The sequence below is a fragment of the Petromyzon marinus genome, chromosome 48 (genome assembly GCF_048934315.1).
Source record: "Petromyzon marinus isolate PM22_M1 ecotype Great Lakes invasive population chromosome 48, UKy_Petmar_22M1.pri1.0, whole genome shotgun sequence".
NCBI lineage: Eukaryota > Metazoa > Chordata > Hyperoartia > Petromyzontiformes > Petromyzontidae > Petromyzon > Petromyzon marinus.
Window position 1 is genome coordinate 10,361,229 of NC_133714.1, and position 13,343 is coordinate 10,374,571.

Here is a 13,343-nt window from a genome sequence, read left to right on the forward strand (position 1 = left end):
TTTTTCACTGCCTCTCCTGACCTAATGTAGTTAATTCCCTCTTCTAAAGTGAAATGTATTTAAATATATTTACTATTAAGGTGCAATGCATCATTTTCACTAAAACCAGTTTCAAATTTTACTGTATTAATTTATTGTTACATTTTTTCTAGATTTGTTAAACTTTCATGTTAAAAACTATTGCTTTTTATTTCTTTTTGATGTCATCTAGGGCACCCTTGAAAAAGAGGCTGTGATGTGGCGTGCGTGTCAATGGGTTTAGGTTAAATAAAGGAAGCGAGAATGCACGGGATGACCATTTTTGAGCTTATCATTGAGAGACATTGGAGGGAAGATGTGCTGAGCCAACACCGACGAAATTCAACTTTCAACCTTCCCAACGCGAGCCAAGCACCATGATCACAGCATCGCCCTGCCAGATTAAAGATTCAAGAATCCATGGACTTCAAAAGTAAAAACATAAACTATTAAAAATCATAATCTATGCCAAGGAAAAGTATAAATAATTAATAATTATACTTTTAAATTATTTCTGAAACACTATGCTCCGTGAATGCAACATCTTTAAAGCAGTTTGCACCGTTGCGTTGTTGGGCGGCTTGGTGAAGGAAACATTCATTCATTAGTCGCGCAACTTGCCCGGCGCAGTTCAAAGTGCCATTGACTTGCCAATGCCTGCAGCTGGCGCGTAGCTCGCGCCGTGGTTACGCGCCTGGGTATGTCGCACGAGTGTGCGCACGAGCGGCTCATCATCACAACCCCACAACAAGCTCTTCAGAATTCTCTCTGATGCTGTTAGCCGGGTCTTTTGCTCGCTCGCTGACAGAGCACCTCTCCCTGGGTGTCTCTGTACTGCTGATTCCCCCCCCAACTCCGAGTCCAGGCTCAAGTCCTCCTTCCCTGCTGTTGATTTGTTACATTCTTTGCACTTCCAACTCCACCCAAGCCATCGTTCACTCTGTTCTCCCCCACGGGTATGTTGACGATGGACGTTGTTGCCTCGGTCATTACGTATTACAGCACGGTTCAGCATCTGCGAGGGGACACAGTAGTTGAGATGGCTATGCACGGTGCGTTTCGTGTGCACTCGGGTTCGCTTTCTGGCCAATGGCTAATATTTAATCGTCCGCTGTTTTTTTTTTTAGCAAAAAACACGACCCTGAAGTTGACCCACGCGAGAGACACACGAATGTCTCCTCCGCGCTGACCGTGAGACGTCACAACGGGCTCTGAGGGTGACCCGGCCCAAAGCGGGAACCCCCTTGGGTAAACGAGCCACACGGCCCAGCTAGGGCGAGCCATCCGGTCCAGTTACGGCTCACCAGGTCAGGCCAGGCTGCCATGGGAATCTCTGCTGAGTCCATTTGCCGAGTTTGTGAAGCGGGCAGCTCTGATTTCAACTGTTCATGTAAATGTAGCCCAATAATCTATTCTACAACAGAGACCATGAGATCTTCACAGCACCCATCCTGTTATTGTCTATCTGAAGACACCTCGCCTCATTTGTATGTATGCCACCATGACTACAAGTGTCATTAAGTGTAATTAAGTGTAGAAAAAATGGACTTCTGTTCCACCTCACCACATGAAATTCAAATAGTTTAGTCCATCAGCCTATGGGGTTTTCCACACCATAATAATCCAGCAGCATTTGTTTAAACAAGAAAACATTGACCTGTTTTGACCTTGGGGTCTCATTAACCAAACATTTTTTACAGGCGAGGGTACTCCGTCTAGAGCTGGGGTGGGGAACCCTTTTTCTGCCAAGGGCCATTTGGATATTTATAACATCATTCGCGGGTCATACCAAATTATCAACTTAAAAATTAGCCTGTTATATTTGATCAAACATTTAATTAACTCACCCTTAATGCGATGGGCTGGAACTGCTTCTCTTTGGCGAGGCGTGTGATGTTAGCTGGTATTTATGATATTGCTACTCGCAACTGCTTTTCCAGGTTTGCTCCTAGATTTATTGAATTTCGAGTCCCGCCTGCGGTTGCCTTGGCAGGGCCACACTAAATGATTTTGCGGGCCTTATACGGCCCGCGGGCCGGACGTTCCCCACCCCTGGTCTAGAGCATGGGACATAGTCGTTGCACAGAGCAATGAGGGATAATGCAGCAGTAAATGCTACTGGTGGAGAGCTCTTTTGGTGAGACGTGGAGATCGGGGTACTCACTTGCCCATCCCAAAGCACTCTAAGCGCAGCTTTTGTCCCACCAAGACGTCCATTGTAGGCGGTGGCCGCACCTCGAGACGCACAGCCAGTCTGTTCCCCACCGCTGTACGACAATCGCATCGACAAAGCAGTTCGACATTAGCAGCACACGCAGCAGCAGCATACGCAGCAGCAGCACATGCAGCGTACGCAGCAGCAGCAGCACACACGCAGCAGCACACACGCAGCAACAGCAGCACACACACAGCAGCAGCATACGCAGCAGCAGCAGCACATGCAGCGCAACGCTGCAGCGCACGCAGCAACAGCAGCACACACGCAGCAGCAGCAGCAGCACAAGCAGCAGCACACACACAGCAGCAGCGCACACGCAGCAGCAGCACATGCAGCACATGCAGCAGCAGCGCCACTGCTATTTGCCGGGTATGGTGGCACTGCAAACACCTAACGTGAAGAGCGGTCAAAATGAGAAAAGTCTCCAGGTGCAGAAAAAGCACAGAAGCCAACCAGTCTGCACCTCTGATGAGTACGGTTGGCCAAGTAAAGTGCAAAAGAAGTTCAACATACATACATGCCTACACAAACCTCAAGTTCAAGCTGCAACCAAATTAGCCAACTAGATATGGACCCGACCGATAGCCGCACCCATGTTGACTATTGCATTGTTTGTTGTGCTAATATGGTGCTCAAAGCGGAACCCTGTAACGTGGGATTGGTGGAAATCGTAATGTGACTCACAAAGTGCACCATGTGACACTTGCACACTGCCGGTCTGCGAGAAGGCCAGGAGATGGCAGTGCAAGTTGGTTTCTGATCTCTTTGTGCAGCACGTGTTTTCGTACTATTCCCCTGCACGCGCGGGTTTTCTCCAGGCACTGCTGTGGTTTCTTTTCAGACGCAAGGCACTTGTTTGAACAGGAAATAGCCACGTGGCCTGAGCCAAAAACAAATATGGATCACTGTATTGGCTATGAAACCCCATTTTTAAGGTGCATATCTTATCCACTCCCTTCCTTAGAGCAGATTTTGTACAATACTGGTTGTTATTATTCTTTCTGATGCGTCTATATACTCTATTTAATTACTTTAATCATTTATGTATTGACATAGAGTGCTTCAAGGCGAACCTCTTAATGAGAGGCAGCTAAACAAGACGAAAGGTTTATTGATGGAGCCGCGGGTAAATAGTGCCAGGCCTCACAGTTCTTCTTGAGCTGCAAGCTGATGAAGGAGCTGTTGACCGTCTTGTTGAGCACGGGGCCAATCTGGCGGTGCAGGAGGCAGCTGTAGCGGCCCACGTCGTAGTGCTTGACGTGGGAGAAGTACAGGTTCCCCGTCGTCTGGGACACGAAGCGTCGCGAGTCCAGGCGGACGGGCGCTGGCGGCGCGGAACTGTTGGTGTCCTCGTCAAAGAGCCACTCGAACTTCACCCCTGAGCGACGCAAACGGTTACAATCGTCAGCGAGCGTTCGGTTTCTCACGTCACGCTTACAACGCAACGCCATCGCAATGCTTGCCAGGCGGAACAGTCTGCAGTCGTTCTGCGGTCGAGGGCAATGGCGCGGTGTGAGTTTTTACCCAATCAAGTAATTTGTGGGTACTTTTCAAATTTGGACCGTGACGCTGGCGCACATTGCCTACTCTTTTTTGAGAAACATGACGAGGTTTACAACATATTCTTGGTTCTTTCGGTAAAGTCACGTTGAAAAGGAAACAATACAATAATAAAATATATATAAAACAATAAAATTCTCACGACGTTTCGACTGTAACACAAACAGTCATCATCAAACCTTTGATTTAAAGCTTTCGTGACTGCAGTGATTCATATTCTTGGTTCTTTCGGTAAAGTCACGTTGAAAAGGAAACAATACAATAATAAAATATATATAAAACAATACAATTCTCACGACGTTTCGACTGTAACACAGTCATAATTTCTCTGCGAGTTTCCTCGCAGAGAAAAAAAAATGTACCTGGTATTGGCCAAACAGTCCAATGCTGAAAAAGTACTTGTAAATCACTCATTTGGAATCGCACAGCAGCAACACAAACACAACTACTATAAACTAAACTTTTTTTATTTTACCATGTAAGGCCCGTCGAGTCATTTTTCAGAAGCGACCTGGCCACGAATGATATCCCAATGAAGTGGATTATCATCACGTGGACATATATAGCAGCCGAATACTCTAAATGTCGAACGAAAAAACGGAGAGAACACGCAAACTCCAAATATACAGGTGTCAGGGTTGGGATCGAACCCACGACCTCCTGTACACCAGGTGAGGTAGCTAACATCTCGCCACAACATCACCCCGACTGATACAATTTGGAAGGACCCGACTGAAAAAGTCTTAACTTAGTGAGACCTTCCTGGCTAAATAGACAATAATAAATACAACAGCAGTATTAACCAGGGTGGCCACGGGGCTCGGACTACTACTTGGCCGTGTCACCACTCACAGAGTTCCACTCCCCATTATGACTGCGGTATCGGTGTCGATGAGCAATAGTCGTGTTCAAAGGCAAATGTCTCTGAACTCATGAGAGCAATTGGAATGCAATCATCTCCGCTGGTGGTCCTGAAACGGTGGCATAAAATGCACACTCCCATGGCAGAGTTTTTTTTAATAGAAATCTAAAATGCTTTCTGGAACACATTACCTTCAAAGCTGTTTTTTTTTACTCCGCAGGCAAATCCGCGAAACCTAATATGTGCCTCCACATGTTCTGCCATGTTCCACAATTCAATGTAAATTCAGCTGAATTCTCTTTTGCATGAATTTACATGAACTGACTTGGCGTCTGCATTATACTGAGAAACTAAGCCGACCAAATCAGATTTAAAAAAACCCTTTTCATTCCGAACCGTCTAATATTTGCCGATAACAGTCCTTGTAACGTCCAATGGAAATTAACTCTGCAGGATATGTTAAAATAACTCAATAAAGAGGCTGCAAAGTTGGAGACAGGATAAATATGAGCAAAACAAAGGTTACTTAAAAAAAGTATTGCTAAACAATGTGAGATGTCTAGAAATATACACATAGTCACCAGGCAGTGGTGGCTGTGCCTGTGGCTGCCTGTCATGCAGCGCTCTGGCGATGGCAGCGAGGGTTGGTAGACCACCACACAAATGTTAGGAAACTCCCTTCCCCTGTGCGTTAAGGTGGTACCATATTCTGGCTTGTCAGGAGGTGGTACAGCAAAAATGTGGTCTCTACCTGTTCCATCTGTATGTGATAGAGTGTTTCCCCCCTCGCACACATCGGTTTTCTCCAGGTGCTCTGGTTTCCTCCCACATGCATAAACACTCATTAAATGGATGAAAACATATTTTTACATAGAAGACCGCAGAGCTTGAGCTATTGTTGGCAGCGGCTCACTGCCTGGCTGCTTTACCGCTCGTCTGTGGTTCCTCCTCGCGCCTTCGAGTTGTTCTCTACGAGTGCGAGCGAATACTTTGTGGCGGTATGTTACAAGTGGACATTATCGCGATGAGTATGTCTACCAGGACAGCTATTGCAGGTGGACCAGAATAAAAATGATGAAAGAAATAGGCAGGCAAGAGGAGGTTGGACTTCTTTGAATATCTGGATCTTGATTTAAAAAAACAAGCAGAATACCAACGTGCCTCAAAAAGAAGAACACGCGAATCAATGCCCACTACCTGCTACGACATATGGCTCAGAAACAGCGTGGTCATTATTAACACAAGAAAACAAAAACAAAAAACTGAAAAGTGCAAAACGCTGCATAGAGAGATGCTGCACGCTCGGAATTACCTTGAGGCAACGTAAGAGGCACACGTGGAGAGAGGACACACGCAGTGTAAAAGACACAATTCGAACCGTTAATAAAAGCAAGCGGACTTGGGCAGGACGTGTCGCCGTTACAGCAGGACGAGTAGAGGCAGAGTGGCAGCCACGGGTGCTAGGACATCCACTGGGAAAGCGATGAAATCAGCTCTCATGTCACTGCTGGGGGTGGGTGCATCGCAGCACCACAAGGGGTGGTGATGGCTTGGGAAGGCGGTGGAATTATAATCGCTAAAGATAATTACGATTGCCATCGAACTCTGCGCTCGCCTCAGGCTTGTTATATCAAGCACAAGAAAACTGCCAGAAATGTGTCGGCAGTTCTCCACATCATGCACTTGAGGGGGAAACGTGGAATGAAATGCGGTCTCATTTAACATTTAAGAAAATAATTTACTAAACTTTTTTAAAGTTAGTCATCTTCCCGCCTCCTTACAGTATGGTCTATTATACTCACAAACCTGAGCAATGAGTCCAATGCACCAATGGGTTATCTGCATGCGAAGGGAGAAGACAGGTAACTTGGAAAGGAAGGATGGGCAATGGAGCGTTGTTAAGCGAGATGGAACGCTGATTTATTCAATGGAAGTTTGCTACATAAGTGCATAAAACCTGAACAGAGAATAAAATTAAGTTACATTAAAATGGAACTCGATGTATAAAAACTGAGCGCCATATTTTCAATGTACCTAGTCAGCACTCAAATCGCATTAAAATCCTATTTGAATAAAAAGTTGGCAAATTTAATTTACTTCATCGACGTAAAACGTGCTCTATGTGACAAGTGGGTGGCTGGATAGTGGGCACTAATAGTCGCGCTGCACTGTAACAAGCACCTGGGTTTGATTCCCGAATTGTGTGCCTTTCTGTGTGGCGTATGTTCTCCCTTAGTTCTGCAGTGTGTGTGTGGAGTTTCGACACAGGTGATCATTAACAGCACTTGCCCCAACAATCCGTTAAGGCTTTACGAGGGTTTTCCTCCGGGTTGTCCAGTTTCCCCCACAGCTTAATAAAAACCTCCACACACAATGTCACTGATGTTGGCCAAACCACATGCCAATGGTGAAACGTTATTAACATCGCAGCATTCTGCAAAATGTGGCAAGACCTTCGTGAAATAGCCTTGAGGCCGACCCTAGGTAAACGAACGTCATAATAATAATAGTCATAATAGTAATTGTAAAAAAACGTAATGTGTTGAATTGTAATTGCATTGCCAATAGTTAACTAAAAATCTATTTTTAAACCATATTTGTTTTTTATTGTGAAATGTAGGTTTAATCTTGATTTGAAGCTTTCGTGACTGCAGGAATCCATACTCTTTGGTTCTTTCGGTAAAGTCACGTAGGTAGAAAATGAATAATAGATCACTACGTTTCGACAGCACCGCGAGCAATCGTCATCGGGCGGAAGATGACGCGAGCAATCGTCATCGGGCGGAAGATGACGCAAGCAATCGTCATCAGGCGGAAGATGACGCAAGCAATCGCCATCGGGCGGAAGATGACGCAATCAATCGTCATCAGGCGGAAGATGAAGCAAGCAATCGTCATCAGGCGGAAGATGACGCAAGCAATCGCCATCGGGCGGAAGATGACGCAAGCAATCGTCATCAGGCGGAAGATGACGCAAGCAATCGTCATCGGGCGGAAGATGACGCAAGCAATCATCATCGGGCGGAAGATGACGACTGCTTGCGTTGCGATTGAAACGTCGTGATCTATTATTTTTTCTACCTACGTGACTATCGAAAGAATCAAAGAGTATAAATGTAGATTCATGGATTAAAAAAAAGCAATACATCGTTCAGTGCCTGCACATGCTCTCAGCCATAGTTGGTTCCATCAAAAACACATGATTTGACTTTCTTTCACTCCCTATTAAACAATAACAACCTGAATAATGTATATACGGTGGATGTATGTTCTTATTCAATTAACATCATGATATTTCATGTACTGCTCGCTGACGTGAAAAGGTCACGTCATGAGGTTTACTCCAGCCGACACACACGGAGACAGTGATGATCAAGGTCGCCCCATTCTTGCCTCCAACACTACAGGAGCGGATGCTGTCAGCGAGCACCTATTAAGGACGGGCATTGGACTGGAGCAGGCGCAGAGAGCTAATGTGTAGCCAGTGGGACGGAGTTCCAGACTACATGGGCAGCAGAGGAAGATCCGCCAACTCCCACCCAGCAGAACTTAACTCGATGCTGGAGAGGAGAGCACGTGAAGAGGGGGAGAGTGGAATGACAGCGGGGAGGTAGGCTTATCTACAGTATGGAATATAATGCACGTACACAAGTCCTCTCTTCAAGGCTTTTTGGTTGAACATCAAGGTAGGGCCATCAAAGCGGAATTGCATTTTCTGACATTAATAAGCAAAAAAAATAATCAGAGGTTTCCCATCCAAAGGATTGTCCAAGGGTGCTCATCTCATGTTTATAATGCCAAGCGCAGAGGTGGAAAGTCCATACTCTTTGGGTAGGATTAGTCCATCCAAAGCAAAACCATCACTGACTTTCCACAAATTGACACACATTTCATCGACTCCAGAGGGATGAAGGGATGTATGTACGTTGAACGTTCGCACCGTCCGTAGCCCACCGTGCTAATCGGAAGTGCGCTGCGAATCAACCTCAACCGGGGATTGAACGTACAGTAGCCACTGTGCTACCTTTACTGTAAGGTAGGATACCCAAACTATGAATACCCTTGCATGGAGTGCATGGTGGAGTGTAGCGTGGAGTGGAGTGCAGTGCGGAGTGCAGTTATGGAGTGCAGTGCATAGCGCTGAAAAGGTTTGAGATGTGGGTTGTGGTGTCGAACAGAGGAAATCAGTTGGATGGGGAGAAAAAAGAGAAATGAGGGAGTCAGAGAGCAGGTTCAGGAGGGAAGAAGTCCAGCAGAGGCAATGGCGTAGATTGGGCACATTGTCAGAGCGAGAGCTTGATGAAGGACGTTCTGGATGGGAGAATGTTGGGAAACAAGACAAGAGACAGAGAGTGGTGGGAGTTTGAGCCAAAGAGCTATTACAAAATGAGAATTAACCACCGCATTCTTACACATTAAACTTTATTGTCAAGTTATTTTGAATGAATGTTCTCAGTCTGATTCCTAATAAGTCAATCATAACTAGATGACACACTCGTGTATATATAAAAAAAAAGGTCTTCACAACTTGTTAAAAGTTAATTACAATGCAGTACGTACGTGGAGAGCTTGTAAAATGTCAGTGTTTTAATAGCGAATCGTGAACGCATTTCTCATTCAGCCGTGGATTGACTGCCAGGCTAGGAAAATACATCAAAACGTTTATGACTAAGGTGGCTCGCAGGGGCTCAGGCTCCCTGTAAGGGCAGCGAGCCAGCACCCCAGAGGAGCCTGGGTTCAAGCCCTTAGGCCAATGGGAGAATAATAAAATCTGTTTCCCTGCTCCAGAAGGATTGTTATTGCTGAGAGTCTGATGGGCTCAGCCCAATCATAAACGACTGCTGGAAGTAATGTGTTCCAAAAGTAATTTTTCACAGTTGCACCTGCTTTAATCACACTCACCTTTCACAATGCACATCGAGTACGAGTTGAGAAATGGGTTGTATAACATTTGAGGGATGGAAATTCGTTTGTCAGCTCTTTGGGTGGCACGATGCCACCGTGTGGGACTTACAGCACTGATGCAAGGGCGCTTGTCACACAAACTGGGAGCCATATGCAGAGCAGGACGTCACAGACAATGTGACGGGAACGAACCGGCCAACTCGTAAACAAAAAAGAATATTTACACAGGCAAGAGTCGCAATTTATTTGTTATTTCCTAGAGATCTGAGATGTCCACGTGGATAGCATGGTTGGCTACGTATGGTGCGAAAGAAGTCCAACGCACATACACAGTGCTAAACGCATGATTGAAGATGACTGCTTGGTTAGGACAGAGCCATGCAGTCCCCTCTGTATCTTCAGTAGTTTCTGTACAGGTAACACAGTTTTTGTCACCAGATATGTGAGAGCCAGACAATGGTAATCTCTTAATATTGGTTTGCTTTTAGTCTTGAAAATGGATCACTGTTAGCTCGTACCAGTTGATCACTGGTTATAATTTATTTTAATGTAATAAAAAACAAATATTCCCAAAACATCTAAAAAGGGGGACAATGTAGCAGTGGCAACAGCAGCAAACTAATATCGATCAACACACAACGTCCATTCATGTCTATGTCAAATAAACTTCGCACATCCATTTAAATAATTATTGATGAAAGTCATTATGTAGAGTACTCAGATTACCTCTCTGTATGCTGCAAACAAGGACCATCGCCTGAAACGTCGCCTAATTTTTACTTTTGTTATTCTTTAAGGCACTGTTTTTGAACAATGTGTTGAGTTGTTTTTGTTATCTGTGCTTGTACACCACTGCTAATATAGTACCACCAAAAATGTTGTTTAAGGATTACAAATGGAATTTTGGCACTCCGTGAGGCTTTTTCGCAATTGAGGGCTGCTGCTGCCCACGACGAGAGAGCTTCAGCAGAGAGAGAGTACGTGTCATGTCGCTGTTCCTCCTCCGTTGAAAGGGCGCAGACCAGAGTGGTTTACCATTGGGCCCACAGTGTGGGCTGCATGGCCAGACTCGCACCACTGCTGTGGCTCGTCTTTAATCCTCCATACAACCACACACAGCGAGAACTGCGCTGGTCTGGCCGTAGCTCAGCAGTCCCCGCTGCCGAGCGATGTAGCGGCGTGCGTCCGGTGACATGGGCAGCGTGCGGTGGGGGCCAACAGCTCCAGCCTGTCCACCCTCACCCAGCTCCAGCCTGCTCACCCAGCTCCAGCCTGCCCACCCTCACCCAGCTCCAGCTCCAGTCTGCCCACCCCCACTCAGCTCCAGCCTGCCCACCCCCACCCAGCTCCAGCCTGCCCACCCTCACCCAGCTCCAGCTCCAGCCTGCTCACCCCCACCCAGCTCCAGCCTGCCCACCCCCACCCAGCTCCAGTCTGCCCACCCCCACCCAGCTCCAGCCTGCTCACCCCCACCCAGCTCCAGCCTGCCCACCCCCATCCAGCTCCAGCCTGCTCACCCCCACCCAGCTCCAGCCTGCCCACCCTCACCCAGCTCCAGCCTGCTCACCCCCACCCAGCTCCAGCCTGCCCACCCCCATCCAGCTCCAGCCTGCTCACCCCCACCCAGCTCCAGCCTGCCCACTCTCACCCAGCTCCAGCCTGCCCACCCCCACCCAGCTCCAGCCTGCCCACTCTCACCCAGCTCCAGCTCCAGCCTGCCCACCCTCACCCAGTTCCAGCTCCAGCCTGCCCACCGGTGAGCGTCACCGGGGCCCCTGCCCTGATGTTTTGCACGGCTGTAGTCGGCGCTGGAGTGCACGGTCAGTGCTGGCCGAGTGCGGAGTCACCGCGGTCACCATGACCCCCTCGCTCTTGTCCAGTGGCAATCGTGAGGCTCTCGTGTTGTCAGATTTGCTTTCGAAATTAATAAGTAAAGCACACATTATTTGTGTTTACGAAAGATTGCATTCATTTTAAGAATGTATCTCAGCAATCCCCAAACAATGGTTCACCTGCTGCTGTCCTGGAATGTTCAAGTGAAGGGAAGTCATTGGTAAATTTATACGTGGGGTGAGGAGCGGAGTGAGGAGTGCGTGGAGGCAGCCCAGCGTGGCCGGTCTGGTCAATTGGCGTTGTGAGCGAGCGCTCGACTCCGTGTGGAGCCCCGCACGGCAGGAATGCGTCGCAGGTGCACCGTCAACGGGATGAACGAAAGCGGTAACCCTGACGGTGGCTCCCGAGCTGAAAAGGACGCGATGTCTCCAGCCAATGCCTTGGCAGCACAAAGCCGCCCATTTAGCATTCAGAGTGATGCAAAGGTTTGTTTAACGGAACGCTGGGCACATGAAATTGTCTGTGTAATTGCCGGGCCGCGTATTATAAAGGGCCGATCATCGAGTCTCGGCGGTCCCTGCACTCGTGCGGAAGTTCGTTTGGTCGGTGCCCGAGCGCTGGTCATGTTGGTCGAGAAGACAGCGGCCACACAATCGTCTTAATCGAGCCACGCGGCTACGTGGCCCTTTCCTCTCCTGTCCGCCAGCAACCCTCCCAGTCCCCGAGCTGCGTGTCTCTTGAGCGAGGCGGCGCACACCGCGAACGCCGTACCCTGGCTTGCCGGGCATTGGCTGTACAGCAAGTGTGGGCTAATCTTCATCTATTATATCTGTGCGGGGATAGAGCGTTGTCCCCTCGCACACGTGAGTTTTCTCCGGGTACTCCGGTTTCCCCCCACATGTATGAACACTCATGAATCGGCCAATGAAACGTAAATGTACAGAGGATGGCAGAGCTTGTGGGAGACTTGGTGCCGGCTCACCACTTGGCTGCCAGAGATAATGAATCGGTGCCCAAAGCCTAATTGAGTTCATTTATCATTCTTATCATCATAATCATCATCAACTATCATGAATCCACTGCTGGATTAAGGCCTCCCAAAGCTGCTGGCATTCCCCATTATCTTACGATGTAGCAATGCACCCAGCACCTGCACCAGAGCTAATTTCATTGCTCCATCTCCTCTGTGGACATCCTCTTGGACGCGACCCGTCCCTCGGCTACCGCTCCACTATTACTCTCTAGACTATCGGCCACCGTTCCCCCGCGAGTGACGCATGCTGCTGCCCAAGCCCACCTCGTTTCTGAACAGTCTTGAAGCGGCCATCTCCCAATGCTTCTTTGCACATTTTTCAGTTTTTATTTCACTCCCTTCTTACTCTCGCTGCGTGCTCACTCAAACTCTGTTCCTCTCGCTGCGTGCCCATTAATACAGAGATTGCCCGTCACGGCAGTAAAATCTGCTGTTTGCACATTTTCAACAAGTTGGGTCCTATTGATTTATTCATTCGTCACTTATTTACCTCGGCAACATTCAAATGCAAAGGAGACACGGCACTGCGTTGGAGTGGTATTCAATGTACGATTGATTACATAATTAATATTCATGTTACGTTGCTAATTGGCCATTAGAGAGATACACGGGGCTCAAGAGAGCGAGCAGTCAGCCGTGCATTCTCGTCCCAGTGGAATCGTCCCAGCATTTTCTCACTGTTTTCCTCTTCATTGCAAAAGTCGTGCACTTTCAATTTTTGCCTCATTAGAGGGCACTTCTTTGTCCCTATCAAGCTTGCTCATGACACCCCCGTGCCGGTGCACCTGCGGGTACTGCAATGTGTTTCATGGGCCAAGGTTAGATCCACTGAATCCTGAGAATCCCAAGCATCACAAGAGTTGCCAACATCATTCTTTTAAGCCCGCGAGTGTTCCAGCACAAAATTATTTCAC

At 47.7% G+C, this 13,343-nt stretch overlaps 1 protein-coding gene across 7 annotated transcripts in view; it reads right to left on the bottom strand.

Moving 5' to 3' along the window:
- The window catches only part of LOC116952791 (contactin-2-like), a 353,699-nt gene that overhangs the window by 83,385 nt on the left and 256,971 nt on the right, over positions 1–13,343 (bottom strand). For all 7 annotated transcript variants that reach the window (XM_032972435.2, XM_076074531.1, XM_076074532.1 and 4 more), the window contains exons 7-8: positions 3,384–3,614; positions 2,183–2,285 (exon numbers count right to left, since the gene is read on the bottom strand). In XM_032972435.2, the coding sequence (XP_032828326.2) occupies positions 2,183–2,285; positions 3,384–3,614 (334 nt within the window). The remainder of the gene's footprint in view (positions 1–2,182; positions 2,286–3,383; positions 3,615–13,343) is intronic.